General features: G+C 44.1%; 1 protein-coding gene across 8 annotated transcripts in view; it reads right to left on the bottom strand.

Annotated features, from left to right (window-relative positions):
• The window catches only part of LOC106588786 (triple functional domain protein), a 109,678-nt gene that overhangs the window by 15,895 nt on the left and 69,783 nt on the right, over positions 1-24,000 (bottom strand). For 3 of the 8 annotated variants that reach the window (XM_045709540.1, XM_045709543.1, XM_045709542.1), the window contains 21 exons: positions 15,246-15,395; positions 15,048-15,162; positions 14,773-14,888; positions 13,922-14,044; positions 12,951-13,148; positions 12,177-12,292; positions 11,737-11,803; positions 11,354-11,463; positions 11,077-11,146; positions 10,117-10,206; positions 9,930-10,022; positions 9,493-9,604; positions 9,105-9,295; positions 8,826-8,927; positions 7,338-7,367; positions 6,873-7,024; positions 4,579-4,678; positions 4,119-4,362; positions 3,570-3,680; positions 3,025-3,209; positions 2,735-2,905 (listed from right to left, as the gene is read on the bottom strand). In XM_045709540.1, the coding sequence (XP_045565496.1) occupies positions 2,735-2,905; positions 3,025-3,209; positions 3,570-3,680; positions 4,119-4,362; positions 4,579-4,678; positions 6,873-7,024; positions 7,338-7,367; positions 8,826-8,927; positions 9,105-9,295; positions 9,493-9,604; positions 9,930-10,022; positions 10,117-10,206; positions 11,077-11,146; positions 11,354-11,463; positions 11,737-11,803; positions 12,177-12,292; positions 12,951-13,148; positions 13,922-14,044; positions 14,773-14,888; positions 15,048-15,162; positions 15,246-15,395 (2,646 nt within the window). The remainder of the gene's footprint in view (positions 1-2,734; positions 2,906-3,024; positions 3,210-3,569; positions 3,681-4,118; positions 4,363-4,578; positions 4,679-6,872; positions 7,025-7,337; positions 7,368-8,825; positions 8,928-9,104; positions 9,296-9,492; positions 9,605-9,929; positions 10,023-10,116; positions 10,207-11,076; positions 11,147-11,353; positions 11,464-11,736; positions 11,804-12,176; positions 12,293-12,950; positions 13,149-13,921; positions 14,045-14,772; positions 14,889-15,047; positions 15,163-15,245; positions 15,396-24,000) is intronic. The other 5 variants (XM_045709545.1, XM_045709546.1, XM_045709547.1 and 2 more) reach the window with 3 other exon arrangements.

The following is a 24,000-nucleotide window of genomic DNA, read 5'->3' as shown; positions in this document are numbered from 1 at the left end:
ATGACGTCATCTCTCTTAGTCTACCTTTACAATGTTACGGTTACGGTTGTATTTTGATCCTCTGCTCTCAATGAATGATCCAATGTTGACCAGAACAAGAAAGAGGTTCTAATATGAAGTTGAAGGGTAAAGTGAATCTATGATCACTAAAAGAAAGTGCTTAACGTGACAAAAGGAAAACAGTCTGCAATGAGTCTCATAGGAACGAGGTCAAATCTATGACATTGAAAAACAAGAGCAGGAAAGAGGTTACACAGGTGTGTAAGTGAGAAAGGAAATAATAAAAGCTTCACAAAAATATAGAGTAAAAAAGAAAGTGTAGGAGACTGTAAATGAGAGAGGTTAATGTTAGGAGATGTAAAAAAGACATACATAAGTGAATGAGATATGAACTCTCAATAATAATAATAATAATAATAATAATAAGGGAATTGGAAAAAGTGTATAAATGATAATGAACTGGAACTGGCCATTGAAAAAGAAAAAAGAGATGTTAAGCGTATGATATGAGCTTTAAAGAATGAGAGAATAAAAACTAAAGATGTGAGATGAGTTAAATATGAACTGTACACTGCAAAAGGACATTGAAAAAGAAAGGAGGTACAGTAAAGTGTAAGGGAGAGTCTCACCCTTGCTGTGCTGTCTCCAGACTGTGCTGTGCCCCACTAAGGGTCTGTGTGTGGTGGGGTGTTGGGGTGTACCCTCTGGCCACGCCAGGGCTTACAGTAGGTGCCAATTAATCACACGGTGCAATGGGGTTAACGCACACAGGGGGTGAAGACGGGTGAGGAGGGGTGAGGAGGAGGGAGTAAGGGGGATCTGAGTCATCGGTTTGTCTGTACGAGTGTTCTGAACACTAGACGTTGCCCTTCGGTACAGATCCAGGATCAGTTTGCACCAATTTTATCTGGAATAGTGTGAGAGAATGCAAAACTGACCTTGCATCAGCCTCTAGAGACTTCTACCTACTCTGTTCTGCATGTGCCTCCGAGTTATTCTGAGGGTGTAATCACGCAACAAACGGAGGAGTTACCAGGCAACGAGGCAGATAAATACTTTTTAAAAAAAATGTAAAGTGCATAATAAAACTTGGAGTAGTTTTTTGAAGGAACCAGTCTGATGATGATAAAATGTCAAATAATCAAAACTAAAAAGAAAGATGGAGAGGGGGAGTAATTCTATAGTTGAATAAAGCCCTGCAGATACTGAGAGCAGAGAGTGAGCAGATTTGGGCGTAGAAGAGCGGCTGAGAGAGCAAGTGAGAGTAAGGCAGGCAGAATAAAAGAGCTCGAGAGAGAGAGACGTTTGGAAGACTGTCCTTTTCCACAGAGAGCAACCTAGAAAGACCTAGAAGTCCTCGTCCTTCAACTAACTATCATAAGAAGAACCGAAAGAAAAACAGCAACTACGTCTATAGTACAGTTACCGATAGGGGGGAAAGAGAGAGAGAGCGAGAGAGAGAGAAAGAGAGAGAGAGAGAGAGAGAGAACTGAAGTATCGAGGGAAGAGAAAAGGAGGGAAAGAGAGATGGAAGGATTGTTTCAGGAGATGGAGAGGTATGGAAACTGAGACAAAGCAAAGACAGGACATAAATCAAGGTAATGCTACAGCATGGTAAACAGTAAACAGACAGCAAACCAACCATACAGTCGGAAACAAAAACAAAAAGAGAAACACAAATTAGTGTCAGAGAAAAACGCTGCTGCGCCAAGAAAAGGTGAATCCATGACGGCTACAGTAACTGATGCATTTCCTTGCATTTCTATTTGAATAGCAGCCTCAATGTTTCATAATCAATTTTCATCTAGGCCTGTACTCACAAAGAGTCTCAGAGTAGGATCACTTCTGCCTTTCATCGTAATGAATAAGATCAGCACTCTTACTCTGAGACGTTTTGTGAATTATGGGCCCTGCTAAGAAAACTAACTCAAATTGATGTAATGTTTGTCTGTAGAATATAATAACAAAATAATCAAACTCATGACTAAATCATAGGAGAGAGAAACCGTAACAGAAAGGATGAGTTTGCTGGGTGGGAGATCTTAGATTTACATTTTAGTCATTTAGTAGACGCTCTTATCCAGAGAGACTTACAGAAGCAATTAGGCTTAAGTGCCTTGCTCAAGGACACATTTTGTACTATTTTTATTAACAACAAAAAAAACATTTAATTAATCAAATATTATTATCAGTCTTCTTTCTCATATGAAGGGTAGTTGAAATGGGGGTAGTTTAGGGTTGTTACTGGTTATAAACCTATCTGTCATTTTTGATGCGTCTACCAGTTGACCTCGGCTCTCTTTTCTTTACCCCCCTCCCCACCCCTCCACCTTACCCTCCTGAGAGTCAGGCTGACTGTACCCCTATTCTCTAGCTCCCCTCTCCCCTAACCGTTACCTTACCCTCCTGAGAGTCAGGCTGACTGTACCCCTATTCTCCAGCCTCCCCCTCCCCACCCCTCCACCTTACCCTCCTGAGAGTCAGGCTGACTGTACCCCTATTCTCTAGCCCCCTCCCCTCCCCACCCCTCCACCTTACCCTCCTGAGAGTCAGGCTGACTGTACCCCTATTCTCCAGCTCCTCTCTCCCCACCCCTCCACCTTACCCTCCTGAGAGTCAGGCTGACTGTACCCCTATTCTCTAGCTCCCCTCTCCCCTAACCGTTACCTTACCCTCCTGAGAGTCAGGCTGACTGTACCCCTATTCTCCAGCTCCCCTCTCCCCTAACCGTTACCTTGTCGTCCTGTGCGTCAGGCTGCAGTAGGCTGTGTTGCTGGATGGCCATGGGGGGTGGTAGGGGTACGGAGTCGGCCCCCTCCTCACCCTCCTCCTCTCCACAGCTCTGCATCCCAGAGGACGAGGACTTGGACAGGGTCCCACTAGAGAGGCCCTCGTTACGCACTCTCTGTAGAGGAGAGAGAGAGGGAAAGAGGTTAGATAGAGATAGAGAGAGACAGAGAGAGGAGAGGGTAGAGAGAAAGAGAAGACACAGACACACAGAAGACTTTGAGGTCTCCCCCTTACCTCCTCCACAGTCTCGTCCTGGGGTGTAGCAGCGCTGTCGTCAGAGTCTTTCTGGGTGCTGCCCGTCATTTCGCCACTCTTCCTCACCTTCTTGTGTTTGTGCGCCAGCTTCTTCACGTGCCCGTCTGACTTGCCACTGCTCAGACGACGCACTGGGCTGGTAAGCCACTTACGCAGGGTGTTACCTGGGACAAGGGGGTAGAGAATGTTAACACTGACATCTAGACACGCACAAACACACAACTTCTCCTTTTCCACCACTTTGAATTTAGAACTGTTTGTTCAATCCCTTTGCTAAAGATTGGCGAGGTGCGTGTGTTTACCTGGTCGTTTAGGTCCGGGCGAGGTGCGTGTGTTTACCTGGTCGTTTAGGTCCGGGCGAGGTGTGTGTGTTTACCTGGTCGTTTAGGTCCGGGCGAGGTGCGTGTGTTTACCTGGTCGTTTAGGTCCGGGCGAGGTGCGTGTGTTTACCTGGTCGTTTAGGTCCGGGCGAGGTACGGGTGGTTACCTGGTCGTTTAGGTCCGGGCGAGGTGCGGGTGTTTACCTGGTCGTTTAGGTCCGGGCGAGGTGTGTGAGCCCATGCCGTGATGCCCAGGCTGCAGGGTGGCAGAGGAGCCTGGCATGATGGAGTCATTACTACACACTGACAGAGTGTCTGGATAGGGAGAGAGGGAGGAGGGGGAGGAGGGAGAGCGAAAGAGAGGTTATCAAAGTCTTGAACACACCCATTACACATCAAATAATAATCAATATTATAACCTCGGGTGTTCCAGCCCTGAATGCTGATTGGCTGACAGCCGTGGTATATCAGACCGTACACCAGGTGTATGACACAACAAGTATTTTTACTGCTCTAATTACGTTGATAACCAGTTTATAATAGCAATAAGGCACCTCAGGGGTTTGTGATATATGGCCAATATACCACAGTTAAGGGCTGTGTCCAGGCAATCCGCGTTGCGTCGTGCTAAGAACAGCCCTTGGGCGTGGTATATTGACCATATACCACACCTCCTCGGGCCTTATTGCTTAAATATAGGGCTTTTCTGAAACTCAAAAGACGCTAGCCCCTACTACAGATCTCCTCACCCACCTTTATGGTTGAATATCCCCTCCATCTCCATGGAGGAGCGTGAGTGGGCGATGCAGAGCATGGTGCAGGGTACCAGTCCCTCGTGGGCAGGGGAGCGGTCCGTGGTCCGCACCAGACACCAGTCAGGCTTGTCATGGCACCTCTCCAGAACCTCTACAGTCTGGCCCCTCCGGACGGTCAGCTCGTTGCTGTTACCAGCCATGAAGTCATGGATCACCACGGTCAGCTCACAGCCCCCGGACAGCTGGAGGAGAGGACAGAGAGATGATCAGGAGGAATGTAGAATCATTATTACATCATTCCCCTAGGAGGGTAAAGCAGGCAACAAAGTCCTCAGGTCCTTTTCAACTGAAGCCTTCCCTTCATGATAAAACGTAATTTTAAAAATACTGTGTGCTGTTTTCACCCGTCTATGTTCTGTGTGGCCAGAGAGATGACCAGAGTGTGTGTGTGTGCTCACCTTGTCACTGTCCAGTGTGTTCTGTGAGGTGCGTGAGGCAATAGAGATGGTGTCTGGTTGGCTGCTGCCATCACCCTGGCTGTCCAAGTCCTCTCCATCCCTATCAAAGCCCAAACACAGACAGAGGTCAGTGTGTGTGTGTGTGTGTGTGTGTGTGTGTGTGTGTGTGTGTGTGTGTGTGTGTGTGTGTGTGTGTGTGTGTGTGTGTGTGTGTGTGTGTGTGTGTGTGTGTGTGTGTGTGTGTGTGTGTGTGTGTGTGTGTGTGTGTATACACGCATATACAGTGAGGTAAAAAAGTATTTGATCCCCTGCTGATTTTGTACGTTTGCCCACTGACAAAGAAATGATCAGTCTATAATTTTAATGGTAGGTTTATATGAACAGTGAGAGACAGAATAACAGCAAACAAATCCAGAAAAACGCATGGCAAAAATGTTATAAATTGATTTGCATTTTAATGAGGGAAATAAGTATTTGACCCCCTCTCAATCAGAAAGATTTCTGGCTCCCAATGTCACGTCCTGACCATAGAGTGCTCTTATTTTCTATGGTAGAGTAGGTCAGGGCGTGACTGGGGGGGTTTTATCTACTTTATTTTTTCTATGTTGTGTTCTAGTTTCTTTTTTCTATGTTGGGGTTTGTATGATTCCCAAATAGAGGCAGCTAGTCATCGTTGTCTCTAATTGGGGATCATATTTAAGTAGTCGTTTTTTCCACCTGTGTTTGTGGGAGATATTTTGAGTTAGTGCATGTTGCACCTCTGTTGTCACGGTTTGTTGTTTTGTTTATAGTTTATTGTTTGTCTTGCAAAGTTTCACATTAAAATAAAAGATGTGGAACGATACCCACGCTGCGCCTTGGTCCGTTTCTACACACATACGTGACACCCAGGTGTCTTTTATACAGGTAACGAGCTGAGATTAGGAGCACACTCTTAAAGGGAGTGTCCACAGAAGCAGAACCACAGAACCTGTCCACAGAAGCAATCAATCAATCAGATTCCAAACTCTCCACCATGGCCAAGACCAAAGAGCTCTCCAAGGATGTCAGGGACAAGATTGTTGACCTACACAAGGATGGAATGGGCTACAAGACCATCGCCAAGCAGCTTGGTGAGAATGTGACAACAGTTGGTGCGATTATTCGCAAATGGAAGAAACACAAAAGAACTGTCAATCTCCCTCGGCCTGGGGCTCCATGCAAGATCTCACCTCGTGGAGTTGCAATGATCATGAGAACGGTGAGGAATCAGCCCAGAACTACACGGGAGGATCTTGTCAATGATCTCAAGGCAGCTGGGACCATAGTCACCAAGAAAACAATTGGTAACACACTATGCCGTGAAGGACTGAAATCCTGCAGAGCCCGCAAGGTCACCCTGCTCAAGAAAGCACATATACATGCCAGTCTGAAGTTTGCCAATGAACATCTGAATGATTCAGAGGACAACTGGGTGAAGGTGTTGTGGTCAGATGAGACCAAAATGGAGCTCTTTGGCATCAACTCAACTCGCCGTGTTTGGAGGAGGAGGAATGCTGCCTATGACCCCAAGAACACCATCCTCACCGTCAAACGTGGAGGTGGAAACATTATGCTTTGGGGGTGTTTTTCTGCTAAGGGGACAGGACAACTTCACCGCATCAAAGGGACGATGGACAGGGCCATGTACCGTCAAGTCTTGGGTGAGAACCTCCTTCCCTCAGCCAGGGCATTGAAAATGGGTCGTGGATGGGTATTCCTGCATGACAATGACCCAAAACACACGGCCAAGGCAACAAAGGAGTGGCTCAAGAAGAAGCACATTAAGGTCCTGGAGTGGCCTAGCCAGTCTCCAGACCTTAATCCCATAGAAAATCTGTGGAGGGAGCTGAAGGTTCGAGTTGCCAAACGTCAGCCTCAACCTTAATGACTTGGAGAAGATCTGCAAAGAGGAGTGGGACAAAATCCCTCCTGAGATGTGTGAAAACCTGGTGGCCAACTACAAGAAACATCTGACCTCTGTGATAGCCAACAAGGGTTTTGCCACCAAGTACTAAGTCATGTTTTGCAGAGGGGTCAAATACTTATTTCCCTGATTAAAATGCAAATCAATTTATATCATTTTTGACAAGCGTTTTTCTGGATTTTTTTGGTTATTCTGTCTCCTACTGTTCAAATAAACCTACCATTAAAATTATAGACTGATAATTTCTTTGTCAGTGGGCAAACGTACAAAATCAGCAGGGGATCAAATACTTTTTTCCCTCACTGTAAGTGTCTCTGTGTGTGTATAGTATACTAATGCACTTGTGTACCTGTACCTGCGGTGTCCCTTGTGATGCTTGGTGGTGGCAGACTTAGGGATGTGTATGGGTTCCTTCAGAGCTCCTCTCAGGTGGATGGTTCGATCCTGAATCACCTCCCTGATGTGTTTGATCCAGTCCTGCTTGTTCTCAATGCTCGACGCCTGCCATTGGCCAGGGAGGAGGGGTCAAAGGTTAATTCACCAAATCACCACGGTCTCTGAAGTCATATTTTTGTCTAAACAGTTCCATAGACCCCCCTGGAGAAGAAACTGTTATATTCCAATAGCCACATTAGCATACCATTTAGAACGCATGCGCATCACATGGCTTCATTCTAAGTAGTAAGCTAGTTTGGACATTGAAACACAGAGAAAGGAGAGTAGGAGAGGAGACAGAGAGGAGGCCACAGTAGAGTATTGAGATGCAGCCGAGGGCTGTGTTAGGTGTTAGGCTAGTTAGTACAGTATTACTCACCATTGATCCATGTTTGCATCCCTGACTTGGCTTTGGTTCAAATATAGAATAGAGAATTTCACTTTTTTGGTTTTTAGTTAATTTATATGACATTTTCTATGAGGACAGAATGTCTCGAGATGACGGACGGACAACAGTTACAGTATTTTGGTGGTGGCCAGTTAATGGTTAATATGGGCAGCACAGGTAGATGAGCAGAATAGGAACAAAGTCAATATATTGTGTCAGACACATCGGGTTAAGAGTAGGGAAACATACTTTTCCAACCACTGGCACAAACATAAAGCTTCAGTATTAAAACTAGCTTTGGAGGTGGGTGTTAAAGAAAGGAAGATGTTTAGTTTGGTAAGGAGAGAAAAAAAAGAGAGCGATGGAAAGAGAGGAAGAAAGGAAGATGGGAGAGAGAGAAGGAAAATTAGAGAAAGAGGGTCAACATGTAAAGGGTGTCAAATCATAAAAAAAGAAGAGATCCATTTTTCTAGACAGTAAATATGTATAGGCCTCTACTACATACTAAGGATATAGAATGTAGTGGGAGCATGTGGGAGCTTGAACAATTGTTGGAGTTTAGGGGTTAAAGTTCATGTCAGTGGTGTTGGCGTAAGCATGTTAGCCCACGGTTGGTTAGCGAACGAACGGTTAATATTCAGAGATACAAACATAAACAAAACAGCCCAAGACGCAGATGTACTGTACTAGACTAGACTGTATGATAGAACAGTCATTAGACAGAACACAGAGAGAGAGATAGACCCAAGTAATGTACTGTACTAGACTAGACTGTATGATAGAACAGTCATTAGACAGAACACAGAGAGAGAGATAGACCCAAGTAACATATGTATAGAGATCGAAAGAGGGAGAGAGATACAGAGAGAAACAAGAAACAGAGAAGCACATACGAAGGCTCATAGGAAGCTTCACATCCACCAGACAGCAGCATAGAGTCATGCAATCAAAGGGGGGAGATGAAAAGGGGGGAGGAGAAGAGAAGAGACGGAAAAGAGAAGATGGGAGATGGGGAGAGGGAAGTAAACGAAAGGAGGAGAGAGTAATAAGGCAGAGAGGGGGAGAGAGAGAGTGGGGGAGAGAGAGGGGGGGAGGAGAGAGGAGAGAGTAATAAGGCAGAGAGAGGAGGAGAGAGAGAGAGCAGAGAGAGGAGAGGATATATAGAGGAGAGAGGAGAGAGGTGAGGAGAGAGGAGAGAGAGAGGAGGAGAAGAGGAGAGAGGAGATGGAGAGGAGATGGTGAGGAGAGAGGAGAGGAGATGGTGAGGAGGGAGGAGAGGAGCGAAAGGAGAGGGAGAGGAGAGAGAAGAGAGAGAGAGGAGGAGAAGAGGAGAGAAGGGAGAGAGAGGAGGAAAAGAGGAGAGAGAAAAGAGAGAGAAAGGAGAGGAGAGGGCGAGGAGAGAGAGAGAGAGGAGAGGAGCGAAAGGAGAGGGAGAGGAGAGAGGAGAGAGGGATGTGAGGTATTCTTCTCTGTTCTTACCTTGAGTACGATCTTGTTGTCGGAGGTGGGGGTGCGTCCCACCCACAGAGCAAACTTACAGGGGTCTCCCTCAACATGCTCTGTTACCCCCAACTCTGACGTCTGGAGAGAGGGAGACAAATTACTGCCATTTTATTTCTAGCCAACGACACACCAGAAACAGAAACAGAGATAGAGACAACTAAAGAGAAAGAAAGACAGAGAGAGAGAGAGACACAGACAAAGGGAATGACTAAAACAGAAAAGAGAGAGAGACAGGAGAGAGAGAGTTGTACTCACGTAAAGTTTGCTCTTGTACATGTACTTGCTCCGTCCGTTGGAGTCTTTGACCTCCTTGCTGAAGATGAGGGACATCTCGAAGAGGAAGAGGTGACGCTCGCGTCCCTTACGGATCAGAGTTTTAGGATCCCACACATGGAAGGACTCCTGCAGGATTAACTCTCCCTGAGACTCAATGTTCTCATCAAAACCTACAGGAGAGGGGGAGGGAGGGAGGGAGGGAGGGAGGAGGAAGAGAGTTAAAGAAAGAGTTACTTCACCATGCGTATGCGCATAAGCATTGTTGACTTTGAAAGTGTGTGTGCACGTGCGTGCGTGCATATGTGTGTGTGTGTGCGCACGTGTGTATGTGTGTGTGTGTGTGTGTGTGTGTGTGTGTGCCTCTCACCCTCCAGCATTGAGAGGTGCATGGCGTCGTTGGCTCTCTTGGGGACACTGAGCATGACCTCCAGTCCATCCTTGATCTCTCCTTTCCCCTCCTCACAGCACGTCAGCAGCTCCTACATACACCAGAGAGGTACCATCAACAAATACCCTTTGAAAGCAAATACGTCATATTTATTGTGAATGATAATAAGTCCATTAGGGGGATTACCCATAACCTGGGATGTACTGGTGAACAAAAAGATGAGCTGAACGCCGGTGGAGATGGCATGTAACGTAAACACTGATGCTAACTAGCGTGATGGGTGCATAAAAGCTACTCACCAAATAAAAAGGTATGTCCCTACATCCCTGCTCATCACAATGTAAACATAAGCAAATACAAACAAACATTTGTAGACGTTGTGTATGTGCTTAATAACATTGGGTTGCTATGGTTACCTTGAGCAGGAGCTGGTACTTGGTGATTCGCTGAACAGGCTTGATCAGGTAGGAGGAGATGGAGTTGGCCAATCGGTGCCTCTGCTGGATCTCCTGTACACGCCCACACAGAGAAACACATTGGGTGTGATTGGGTGCAGGGAGCTGTCAGTCACAGTATGGGCCAATTGGAGGGCAGGATACTCACGTCAAAGTAGGGTCCAGCATGCTCTAGGATGAGCTGGGTGGAGTCTGGTTTGTTCTTACAGTAGTTGACGTACATCTGGAACTTATCAGCCTGGACACACAGATACATAACAAAGAGTTAAAACAAATGTAGCTACTCAAAAGTGCCTAGTTAAATAAAGGCTAAATAAATACAATTTAAAAAAAGACATACGTTTCCTTTTTTTACCAATCACATATAAGTAGAGATATTAAGTCTTTATACCTGTCCTAAGAAATCATTATTTGCAACTATCCTAAGAAATCATTATTTGTACCTGTCCTAAGAAATCATTATTTCTACCTGTCCTAAGAAATAATTTTTTACCTGTCCTAAGAAATCATTATTATTACCTGTCAAAATCATTATTTCTACCTGTCCTAAGAAATCATTATTTCTACCTGTCCTAAGAAATCATTATTTTTACCTGTCCTAAGAAATCATTATTATTACCTGTCCTAAGAAATCATTATTATTACCTGTCGAAATTATTATTTCTACCTGTCCTAAGAAATCATTATTTCTACCTATCCTAGGAAATCATTATTCTACCTGTCCTAAGAAATCATTATTTTTACCTGTCCTAAGAAATCATTATTATTACCTGTCCTAAGAAATCATTATTCTTACCTGTCGAAATCATTATTTCTACCTGTCCTAAGAAATCATTATTCCTACCTGTCCTAAGAAATCATTCTCTATCTATATCACAGATGTCAAGTTACTTTGATTTTCTATTTTTTACTTGACACTTTTTTCCTTAAGACTTCTTAAAGCATTTTTGGTTAAGGACTTGTAAGTAAGCATTGTAATGTCTACACCTGTTGTATTCGGCACATGTGATAAATACAATTTGATTTTGATCACAAACCTACATTCGGCCATTTTATGAACCAACTCACTTGTCTTGAGAAAGACAAGAACAGATACACACCCACTTACCCAGGTGACAAAGCAGTGGCCCACATCTTCTGGTAGCTGTTCATACTTCTCCAGCTCTTTGAGGAAGATACTGTTGAAAAAGGAGGGAAGAGGAGAGGGATGAGTGAGGGAGGAGAGGGAGGAAGAGAGAGAGAGAGAGGAAGGACGTGAGCAAACACCATAAAACCAGAGAATAACTCCTGTTAGTATACATAGCTTCAGCACTGGAAATGAACCTTAACGCGGATATAGGTTGTTGTGGATGTACGGGGAGAATGACCCAGGGAGAGTGACTTACTTGTGATGGAACTCATAGAGGTCCACCATGTTCCCAAAGATGATGTGTTCCTTGTTGACAATGCCAGGAGGGATCTCCTCTACCCCACTTGTCATCTCCCACAGGTACGTCTGGAGGGAGGAGGATGGAGAGAGAGGATTAGATCACACACATGGAGGGGCCAGATATATCAGATCCATCAAGTCACAGCCGCTGCATTTAATGGAAATCTACACGGCAACCCTACATGTTATATGTGCATGTGTTGTGTTATTGGTCTTCCATGTTGGTCAGATGTTTTTCCACATGTGTTGTGTTACAATTTCACAAGGTGGCGCCAGACATTGGCAGCAGAATCCCACTATAGGTAAGGGGGTAGACAGAGAGAGAGTAGGTTTACTTACGTCCGTACACTCCCTCAGGTCTCTCACATAGGTCTTCTCTGTTTGGATCAGCTCAGCCATGATGAACCTACATACACACACGCACACACAGACACGCGCGAACACACAGACACGCGCGCACACACAGACACGCGCACACACAGACAGGCGCGCACACACAGACACACACGGTTAGCCTCTTCTGCTGATTCGATTCATATCATTATCAATAGAATCCTTTTAGTCCCTCTGCTCTGTCCATTTACACGGATGAATCGTGTCAAAGTCGTGTCTAGTTGAGGCTGCGTGTGTGTGTGTGTCCTGTAGTAGTGCTGCTACAACAGTTGTAGTTGTGAGATGATGAGTGGGGATGACTGGTTGATTGGCTTTTGGGCTTGCTTGATTATGAGTGTCACTGATCTAAATCGGTGTCAGGAAGTTAAGAGGAAGTGATGACGTACTCCTTCCTGCGAGCGGACTTGCGTTTCTCCTCGTTGAGTTCGTGAGCCGCGTCTCTCAGCTTGACCTCTGACCCCTGAGGTGTGGCTGGAATTATGTCCAACTGGAGATCCTTACTCTGACAGGGAGAGAGGGAGAGACATGGGGCGAGATGATTTACAAAAAATACAGAAGATTGTGTACCCAAAAAGTACTTTTAAAGAGCGTAGTTATTTTATTATTATTAGGGAACGGACCAATGTTTCTGCTAAAAGCCATCTTCAGTGTGCAGAGATGATTTTTCCATATTGGTTTCCAGCAACCATTATATGGACACCTCACCTCACCCCCCACACACCGTCCCCACACCCACCGACCCCCCACACACCGTCCCCACACCCACCGACCCCCCTACACACCGTCCCCACACCCACCGACCCCCCACACACCGTCCCCACACCCACCGACCCCCCCACACACCGTCCCCACACCCACCGACCCCCCACACACCGTCCCCACATCCACCGACCCCCCCACACACCGTCCCCACACCTCACCTCACCCCCCACACACCGTCCCCACACCCACCGACCCCCCCACACACCGTCCCCACACCCACCGACCCCCCTACACACCGTCCCCACACCTCACCTCCCACACACCGTCCCCACACCCACCGACCCCCCACACACCGTCCCCACACCCACCGACCCCCCTACACACCGTCCCCACACCTCACCTCATCCCCCACACACCGTCCCCACACCCACCGACCCCCCTACACCCTCTTGACTTACAGCTTTGGAGTTAGAGTCAGATGAGATGCCCAGTGCTTTCTCCAGACTGGTCCGGTACTTGTCCATACGCAATGAGAAGTCTCTGTAGCGTTTGTCCACCGCTGTCACCCACTTCTTAATCTCCACAGCGTGACTATGGCCTTTATCACAGAAACCATCTGCTAGCTGGATCAGCAGCTTCACACGCTCTTTGGTTTGCTGGGGGGAGAGGGGGGAGAGATGGGGAGGAGGAGAGAGGGGGAGAGATGGGGAGGAGGAAAGAGGGGGAGAGATGGGGAGGAGGAGAGAGGGGAGAGAGATGGGGAGGAGGAGAGAGGGGAGAGAGATGGGGAGGAGGAGAGATGGGGAGGAGGAGAGAGGGGAGAGAGATGGGGAGGAGGAGAGGGGAGAGAGATGGGGAGGAGGAGAGAGGGGGGAGAGATGGGGAGGGGAGAGGGGGAGAGAGATGGAGAGGGGGGAGAGAGATGGGGAGGAGGAGAGGGGGAGAGAGATGGGGAGGAGGAGAGGGGGGAGAGATGGGGAGGAGGAGAGGGGGGAGAGATGGGGAGGAGGAGAGAGGGGAGAGATGGGGAGGAGGAGAGAGGGGAGAGAGGGGGAGGAGGAGAGAGGGGGGAGGAGGAGAGAGGGGGAGGAGGAGAGAGGGGGAGGAGGAGAGAGGGGAGAGATGGGGAGGAGGAAAGAGGGGAGAGATGGGGAGGAGGAGAGAGGGGAGAGATGGGGAGGAGGAGAGAGGGGAGCGATGGGGAGGAGGAGAGAGGGGAGCGATGGGGAGGAGGAGAGAGGGGAGAGATGGGGAGGAGGAGAGGGGGGAGAGATAGGGAGGAGGAGAGAGATAGGGTTTGATTTAAAATGTGTAATGTTTGGGGAAAAAAAATATTATGGCGTGAACATATATGTGTGTGTGTGTGTGTGTGTGTGTGTGTGTGTGTGTGTGTGTGTGTGTGTGTGTGTGTGTGCGTGTTCCTTCCTACCCTGGCTGTGATGTGGAAGTCTTCGTGCTCCTTCAGCAGCTCCTGTGTGTGGTGGATACTGGAGCCAGTGGAGGTGTGTGTTGACAGGTAGAACTCTCCCGTGTCATGGATCCACTCCAGAGCCTGAGGACACACACACAGATCATTGAGGTGGACATTGAGGTAAAGAGAGAGACAGAGGTTACAGATGAGAGGACAGAAACAGAGAATGGAAGAACATAGAACAGCCATTTTGACTGTTGTTAGAGCTTTGAGTAAGAAAGACAAAGAGAGAAAGAGAGAGCTACAGAGAGATGGAGAGAGCTAGAGAGAGAGAGAGATGGAGAGAGATGGAGAGAGCTAGAGCGAGAGAGAGAGAGAGAGAGATGGTGAGAGATGGAGAGAGATAGAGAGAGATGGTGGAGATGGAGAGAGCTAGAGAGAGAGAGAGAGAGAGAGAGAGAGCTAGAGAGAGAGATGGAGAGAGCTAGAGAGAGATGGTGGAGATGGAGAGAGCTAGAGAGAGAGAGAGAGAGAGAGAGAGAGCTAGAGAGAGAGATGGAGAGAGCTAAGAGAGAGAGAGAGAGAGAGAGAGAGATGGTGAGAGATGGAGAGAGATAGAGAGAGATGGCGAGAGATGGAGAGAGCTAGAGAGAGAGAGAGCAGAGAGAGAGAGCTGGAGAGAGATGGAGAGAGATGGAGAGAGCTAGATGGTGAGAGATGGCGAGAGATGGAGAGAGCTAGAGAGAGCTGGAGAGAGATAGAGAGAGAGATGGAGGGAGCTAGAGAAAGATGGAGAGAGCTAGAGAGAGATGGAGAGAGATGGAGAGAACTAGATAGAGTTAGAGTGTGTGTGTAAATTGTGTGTGTACCTGTTTGGCGCTGCGTTCAAACACCACGTATTGCTGGCACTGGTCTAACCGTCGTTTCCTCATGGTCCAGAAATGGAGAACACGGTTCTCTCTCTGTAACAACTCATTCAGGATGTCTGACCGCAATTAGATTACATTAGATTAGATAGATTGATGTTTTGGGGTTGATTTAGGAATAGGTGAAAGGTAGAATTACCACACAGTGTGTGTGTGTGTGTGTGTGTGTGTGTGTGTGTGTGTGTGTGTGTGTGTGTGTGTGTGTGTGTGATACTCACTCTTGACCTGTTGTTCCGGTGCTTTGACATGGCTGAGCATCCCAGGCATGTTAACACTGTTCCTGTGCATGTACTTCAGGAACACATCAGCATTGCGTCTGGCCAGGGTACATGCCTGGAGAAACACACACAGTTAGAGACATGAGTCATAGCTGTATACGTGTGTGTGTGTGTGTGTGTGTGTGTGTGTGTTCTTACCTTGAGGAAGGCCTCTTTCTGTTCCAGGTGTTTGCTGATCATGGGGGTGACGTGGTCTGACTCACAGTTAGGACCCAGTTTGTCAGCCCCCCCACACCAGTCCTCTTCCCTCTTATACTCCTGCTCCAGGCTCTCCAACACACTGCACACCTGTTTCAGTCAGATATATACAGTACATCAAACGCCCTAATCTCTTCCCTCTTATACTCCTGCTCCAGGCTCTCCAAACACTGCACACTGTTTATCAAAGCTCCCATAATGCTTTTTTATTCCTGCTCAGCTTAAAATGCACACCTGTTTCAGTCAGATATATACAGTACATAAACTACAGCTCCCATAATGCCACACCAGTCCTCTTCCCTCTTATACTCCTGCTCCAGGCTCTCCAACACACTGCACACCTGTTTCAGTCAGATATATACAGTACATAAACTACAGCTCCCATAATGCCACACCAGTCCTCTTCCCTCTTATACTCCTGCTCCAGGCTCTCCAACACACTGCACACCTACAGATCACAACACAGGATTAAAACTACAGGTCCCATAACACACCACAGCTCCCATGACATTCCAGGAGACTTTCCAGCACACCTACAGGACACAGGCTCAGTCAGTCTCCTTAACTAGTTAGCTCTACTAGAGCTAAATTAACTGGAAACCAAGAGCAATAGTGCCCCCTACCTGTTTGGAGGTTTTGTAGATGACTACAGAAGTATTTATCTAATGATGTTATTAGGATATTACAATACCTATTAGAGTACTATCTCCCTACCTGTCATTACATAACAAACCACAACTATAACAGTCACAGCACCCCCTACCTGTCATTACATAATAAACCATAACTATAACAGTCACAACACCCCCTACCTGTCATTACATAATAAACCATAACTATAACAGTCACAGCACCCCCTACCTGTCATTACATAATAAACCATAACTATAACAGTCACAGCACCCCCTACCTGTCATTACATAACAAACCATAACTATAACAGTCACAGCACTCTCTACCTGTCATTACATAATAAACCATAACTATAACAGTCGCAGCACCCCCTACCTGTCATTAGATAATAAACCATAACTATAACAGTCACAGCACCCCCTACCTGTCATTACATAATAAACCATAACTATAACAGTCACAGCACCCCCTACCTGTCATTACATAAGAAACCACAACTATAACAGTCACAGCACCCCCTAACTGTCATTACATAAGAAACCACAACTATAACAGTCACAGCACCCCCTACCTGTCATTACATAATAAACCATAACTATAACAGTCACAGCACCCCCTACCTGTCATTACATAATAAACCATAACTATAACAGTCACAGCACCCCCTACCTGTCATTACATAATAAACCATAACTATAACAGTCACAGCACCCCCTACCTGTCATTACATAATAAACCACAACTATAACAGTCACAGCACCCCCTACCTGTCATTACATAATAAACCATAACTATAACAGTCACAGCACCCCCTACCTGTCATTACATAACAAACCATAACTATAACAGTCACAGCACCCCCTATCTGTCATTACATAATAAACCATAACTATAAGTCACAACACCTCCTACCTGTCATTACATAATAAACTATAACAGTCACAGAACCCCCTAACTGTCATTACATAACAAACCATAACTATAACAGTCACAGCACCCCCTACCTGTCATTACATAACAAACCATAACTATAACAGTCACAACACCCCCTACCTGTCATTACATAATAAACCACAACTATAACAGTCACAGCACCCCCTACCTGTCATTACATAATAAACCATAACTATAACAGTCACAGCACCCCCTACATGTCATTACATAATAAACCATAACTATAACAGTCACAGCACCCCCTACCTGTCATTACATAATAAACCATAACTATAACAGTCACAGCACCCCCTACCTGTCATTACATAATAAACCATAACTATAACAGTCACAGCACCCCCTACCTGTCATTACATAATAAACCATAACTATAACAGTCACAGCACCCTCTACCTGTCATTACATAATAAACCATAACTATAACAGTCACAGCACCCCCTACCTGTCATTACATAATAAACCATAACAGTCACAACATCAACTACCTGTCATTACATAATAAACCATAACTATAACAGTCACAACACCCCCTACCTGTCATTACATAATAAACTATAACAGTCACAGCACCCCCTACCTGTCATTAAATAATAAACTATAACAGTCACAGCACCCCCTACCTGTCATTACATAACAAACCATAACTATAACAGTCACAGCACCCCCTACCTGTCATTACATAATAAACCACAACTATAACAGTCACAGAACCCCCTACCTGTCATTACATAATAAACCATAACTATAACAGTCACAGCACCCCCTACATGTCATTACATAACAAACCATAACTATAACAGTCACAGCACCCCCTACCTGTCATTACATAATAAACCATAACTATAACAGTCACAGCACCCCCTACCTGTCATTACATAATAAACCATAACTATAACAGTCACAGCACCCCCTACCTGTCATTACATAATAAACCATAACTATAACAGTCACAGCACCCCTACCTGTCATTACATAATAAACCATAACTATAACAGTCACAGCACCCCCCTACCTGTCATTACATAATAAACCATAACAGTCACAACATCAACTACCTGTCATTACATAATAAACCATAACTATAACAGTCACAACACCCCCTACCTGTCATTACATAATAAACTATAACAGTCACAGCACCCCCTACCTGTCATTACATAATAAACCATAACTATAACAGTCACAACATCAACTACCTGTCATTACATAATAAACCATAACTATAACAGTCACAGCACCCCCTACCTGTCATTACATAATAAACCATAACTATAACAGTCACAGCACCCCCTACCTGTCATTACATAATAAACCATAACTATAACAGTCACAACATCAACTACCTGTCATTACATAATAAACCATAACTATAACAGTCACAGCACCCCCTACCTGTCATTACATAATAAACCATAACTATAACAGTCACAGCACCCCCTACCTGTCATTACATAATAAACCATAACTATAACAGTCACAGCACCCCCTACCTGTCATTACATAATAAACCATAACTATAACAGTCACAGCACCCCCTACCTGTCATTACATAATAAACCATAACTATAACAGTCACAGCACCCCCTACCTGTCATTACATAATAAACCATAATTATAACAGTCACAACATCAACTACCTGTCATTACATAATAAACCATAACTATAACAGTCACAGCACCCTCTACCTGTCATTACATAATAAACCATAACTATAACAGTCACAGCACCCCCTACCTGTCATTACATAACAAACCATAACTATAACAGTCACAGCACCCCTACCTGTCATTACATAATAAACCATAACTATAACAGTCACAGCACCCCCTATCTGTCATTACATAATAAACCATAACTATAACAGTCACAGCACCCCCTACCTGTCATTACATAATAAACCATAACTATAACAGTCACAGCACCCCCTACCTGTCATTACATAATAAACCATAATTATAACAGTCACAACATCAACTACCTGTCATTACATAACAAACCATAACTATAACAGTCACAACACCCCCTACCTGTCATTACATAACAAACCATAACTATAACAGTCACAGCACCCCCTACCTGTCATTACATAATAAACCATAACTATAACAGTCACAGCACCCCCTACCTGTCATTACATAATAAACTATAACTATAACAGTCACAGCACCCCCTACCTGTCATTACATAATAAACCATAACGATAACAGTCACAGCACCCCCTACCTGTCATTACATAATAAACCATAACTATAACAGTCACAACATCAACTACCTGTCATTACATAATAAACCATAACTATAACAGTCACAGCACCCCCTACCTGTCATTACATAATAAACCACAACTATAACAGTCACAGCACCCCCTATCTGTCATTACATAATAAACCACAACTATAACAGTCACAGCACCCCCTACCTGTCATTACATAATAAACCATAACTATAACAGTCACAGCACCCCCTATCTGTCATTACATAATAAACCACAACTATAACAGTCACAGCACCCCCTATCTGTCATTACATAATAAACCATAACTATAACAGTCACAGCACCCCCTACCTGTCATTACATAATAAACCATAACTATAACAGTCACAACACCCCCCTACCTGTCATTACATAATAAACCATAACTATAACAGTCACAGCACCCCCTACCTGTCATTACATAATAAACCATAACTATAACAGTCACAGCACCCCCTACCTGTCATTACATAATAAACCATAACTATAACAGTCACAGCACCCCCTACCTGTCATTACATAATAAACCATAACTATAACAGTCACAGCACCCCCTACCTGTCATTACATAATAAACCATAACTATAACAGTCACAGCACCCCCTACCTGTCATTACATAATAAACCATAACTATAACAGTCACAGCACCCCCTACCTGTCATTACATAATAAACCATAACTATAACAGTCACAGCACCCCCTACCTGTCATTACATAATAAACCATAACTATAACAGTCACAGCACCCCCTACCTGTCATTACATAATAAACCATAACTATAACAGTCACAGCACCCCCTACCTGTCATTACATAATAAACCATAACGATAACAGTCACAGCACCCCCTACCTGTCATTACATAATAAACCATAACTATAACAGTCACAGCACCCCCTACCTGTCATTACATAATAAACCATAACTATAACAGTCACAGCACCCCCTATCTGTCATTACATAATAAACCATAACTATAACAGTCACAGCACCCCCTACCTGTCATTACATAATAAACCATAACTATAACAGTCACAGCACCCCCTACCTGTCATTACATAATAAACCATAACTATAACAGTCACAACACCCCCTACCTGTCATTACATAATAAACCATAACTATAACAGTCACAGCACCCCCTACCTGTCATTACATAATAAACCATAACTATAACAGTCACAGCACCCCCTACCTGTCATTACATAATAAACTATAACTATAACAGTCACAGCACCCCCTACCTGTCATTACATAATAAACCATAACGATAACAGTCACAACACCCCCTACCTGTCATTACATAATAAACTATAACTATAACAGTCACAGCACCCCCTACCTGTCATTACATAATAAACCATAACTATAACAGTCACAGCACCCCCTATCTGTCATTACATAATAAACCATAACTATAACAGTCACAGCACCCTCTACCTGTCATTACATAATAAACCATAACTATAACAGTCACAGCACCCCCTACCTGTCATTACATAATAAACCATAACTATAACAGTCACAACACCCCCTACCTGTCATTACATAATAAACCATAACTATAACAGTCACAGCACCCCCTACCTGTCATTACATAATAAACCATAACTATAACAGTCACAGCACCCCCTATCTGTCATTACATAATAAACCATAACTATAACAGTCACAACACCCCCTACCTGTCATTACATAATAAACCATAACTATAACAGTCACAGCACCCCCTACCTGTCATTACATAATAAACCATAACTATAACAGTCACAGCACCCCCTACCTGTCATTACATAATAAACCATAACTATAACAGTCACAGCACCCCTACCTGTCATTACATAATAAACCATAATTATAACAGTCACAGCACCCCCCCACCTGTCATTACATAATAACCCATAATTATAACAGTCACAGCACCCCCTACCTGTCATTACATAATAAACCATAACTATAACAGTCACAGCACCCCCTACCTGTCATTACATAATAAACCATAACTATAACAGTCACAGCACCCCCTACCTGTCATTACATAATAAACCACAACTATAAAAGTCACAGCACCCCCTACATGTCATTACATAATAAACCATAACTATAACAGTCACAGCACCCCCTACCTGTCATTACATAATAAACCATAACTATAACAGTCACAGCACCCCCTACCTGTCATTACATAATAAACCATAACTATAACAGTCACAGCACCCCCTACCTGTCATTACATAATAAACCATAACTATAACAGTCACAGCACCCCTACCTGTCATTACATAATAAACCATAACTATAACAGTCACAGCACCCCCTACCTGTCATTACATAATAAACCATAACTATAACAGTCACAGCACCCCCTACCTGTCATTACATAAGAAACCACAACTATAACAGTCACAGCACCCCCTACCTGTCATTACATAATAAACCATAACTATAACAGTCACAGCACCCCCTACCTGTCATTACATAATAAACCATAACTATAACAGTCACAGCACCCCCTACCTGTCATTACATAATAAACCATAACTATAACAGTCACAACATCAACTACCTGTCATTACATAATAAACCATAACTATAACAGTCACAGCACCCCCCTACCTGTCATTACATAATAAACCATAACTATAACAGTCACAGCACCCCCTACCTGTCATTACATAATAAACCATAACTATAACAGTCACAGCACCCCCTACCTGTCATTACATAATAAACCATAACTATAACAGTCACAGCACCCCCTACCTGTCATTACATAATAAACCATAACTATAACAGTCACAGCACCCCCTACCTGTCATTACATAATAAACCATAACTATAACAGTCACAGCACCCCCTACCTGTCATTACATAATAAACCATAACTATAACAGTCACAGCACCCCCTACCTGTCATTACATAATAAACCATAACATAACAGTCACAGCACCCCCCTACCTGTCATTACATAATAAACCATAACTATAACAGTCACAGCACCCCCCTACCTGTCATTACATAATAAACCATAACCATAACAGTCACAGCACCCCCTACCTGTCATTACATAATAAACCATAACTATAACAGTCACAGCACCCCCTACCTGTCATTACATAATAAACCATAACCACAACAGTCACAGCACCCCCTACCTGTCATTACATAATAAACCATAACTATAACAGTCACAGCACCCCCTACCTGTCATTACATAATAAACCATAACCATAACAGTCACAGCACCCCCTACCTGTCATTACATAATAAACCATAACTATAACAGTCACAGCACCCCCTACCTGTCATTACATAATAAACCATAACTATAACAGTCACAGCACCCCCTACCTGTCATTACATAATAAACCATAACTATAACAGTCACAGCACCCCCTATCTGTCATTACATAATAAACCATAACTATAACAGTCACAGCACCCCCTACCTGTCATTACATAATAAACCATAACTATAACAGTCACAGCACCCCCTACCTGTCATTACATAATAAACCATAACTATAACAGTCACAGCACCCCCTACCTGTCATTACATAATAAACCATAACTATAACAGTCACAGCACCCCCTACCTGTCATTACATAATAAACCATAACTATAACAGTCACAGCACCCCCTACCTGTCATTACATAATAAACCATAATTATAACAGTCACAACATCAACTACCTGTCATTACATAATAAACTATAACTATAACAGTCACAGCACCCCCTACCTGTCATTACATAATAAACCATAACTATAACAGTCACAGCACCCCCTACCTGTCATTACATAATAAACCATAACTATAACAGTCACAGCACCCCCTACCTGTCATTACATAATAAACCATAACTATAACAGTCACAGCACCCCCTACCTGTCATTACATAATAAACCACAACTATAACAGTCACAGCACCCCCTACCTGTCATTACATAATAAACCATAACTATAACAGTCACAGCACCCCCTACCTGTCATTACATAATAAACCATAACTATAACAGTCACAGCACCCCCTACCTGTCATTACATAATAAACCATAACTATAACAGTCACAGCACCCCCCTACCTGTCATTACATAATAAACCATAACTATAACAGTCACAGCACCCCCCTACCTGTCATTACATAATAAACCATAACTATAACAGTCACAGCACCCCCTACCTGTCATTACATAATAAACTATAACAGTCACAGCACCCCCTACCTGTCATTACATAACAAACCATAACTATAACAGTCACAGAACCCCCTACATGTCATTACATAATAAACTATAACTATAACAGTCACAGCACCCCCTACCTGTCATTACATAATAAACTATAACAGTCACAGCGCCCCTACCTGTCATTACATAATAAACTATAACAGTCACAGCACCCCCTACCTGTCATTACATAATAAACTATAACTATAACAGTCACAGCACCCCCTACCTGTCATTACATAACAAACCATAACTATAACAGTCACAGCACTCTCTACCTGTCATTAAATAATAAACTATAACTATAACAGTCACAGCGCCCCCTACCTGTCATTACATAATAAACCATAACTATAACAGTCACAGCGCCCCCTACCTGTCATTACATAATAAACCATAACTATAACAGTCACAGCACCCCCCTACCTGTCATTACATAATAAACATAACTATAACAGTCACAGCGCCCCCTACCTGTCATTACATAATAAACCATAACTATAACAGTCACAACACCCCCTACCTGTCATTACATAATAAACCATAACTATAACAGTCACAGCACCCCCTACCTGTCATTACATAATAAACCATAACTATAACAGTCACAGCGCCCCCTA

This window comes from Salmo salar, chromosome ssa27, assembly GCF_905237065.1.
Source record: "Salmo salar chromosome ssa27, Ssal_v3.1, whole genome shotgun sequence".
Classification (NCBI taxonomy): Eukaryota; Metazoa; Chordata; class Actinopteri; order Salmoniformes; family Salmonidae; genus Salmo; species Salmo salar.
Note: the sequence above shows the minus strand (reverse complement) of the source record. Positions and strands in the feature narration are given on the sequence as shown.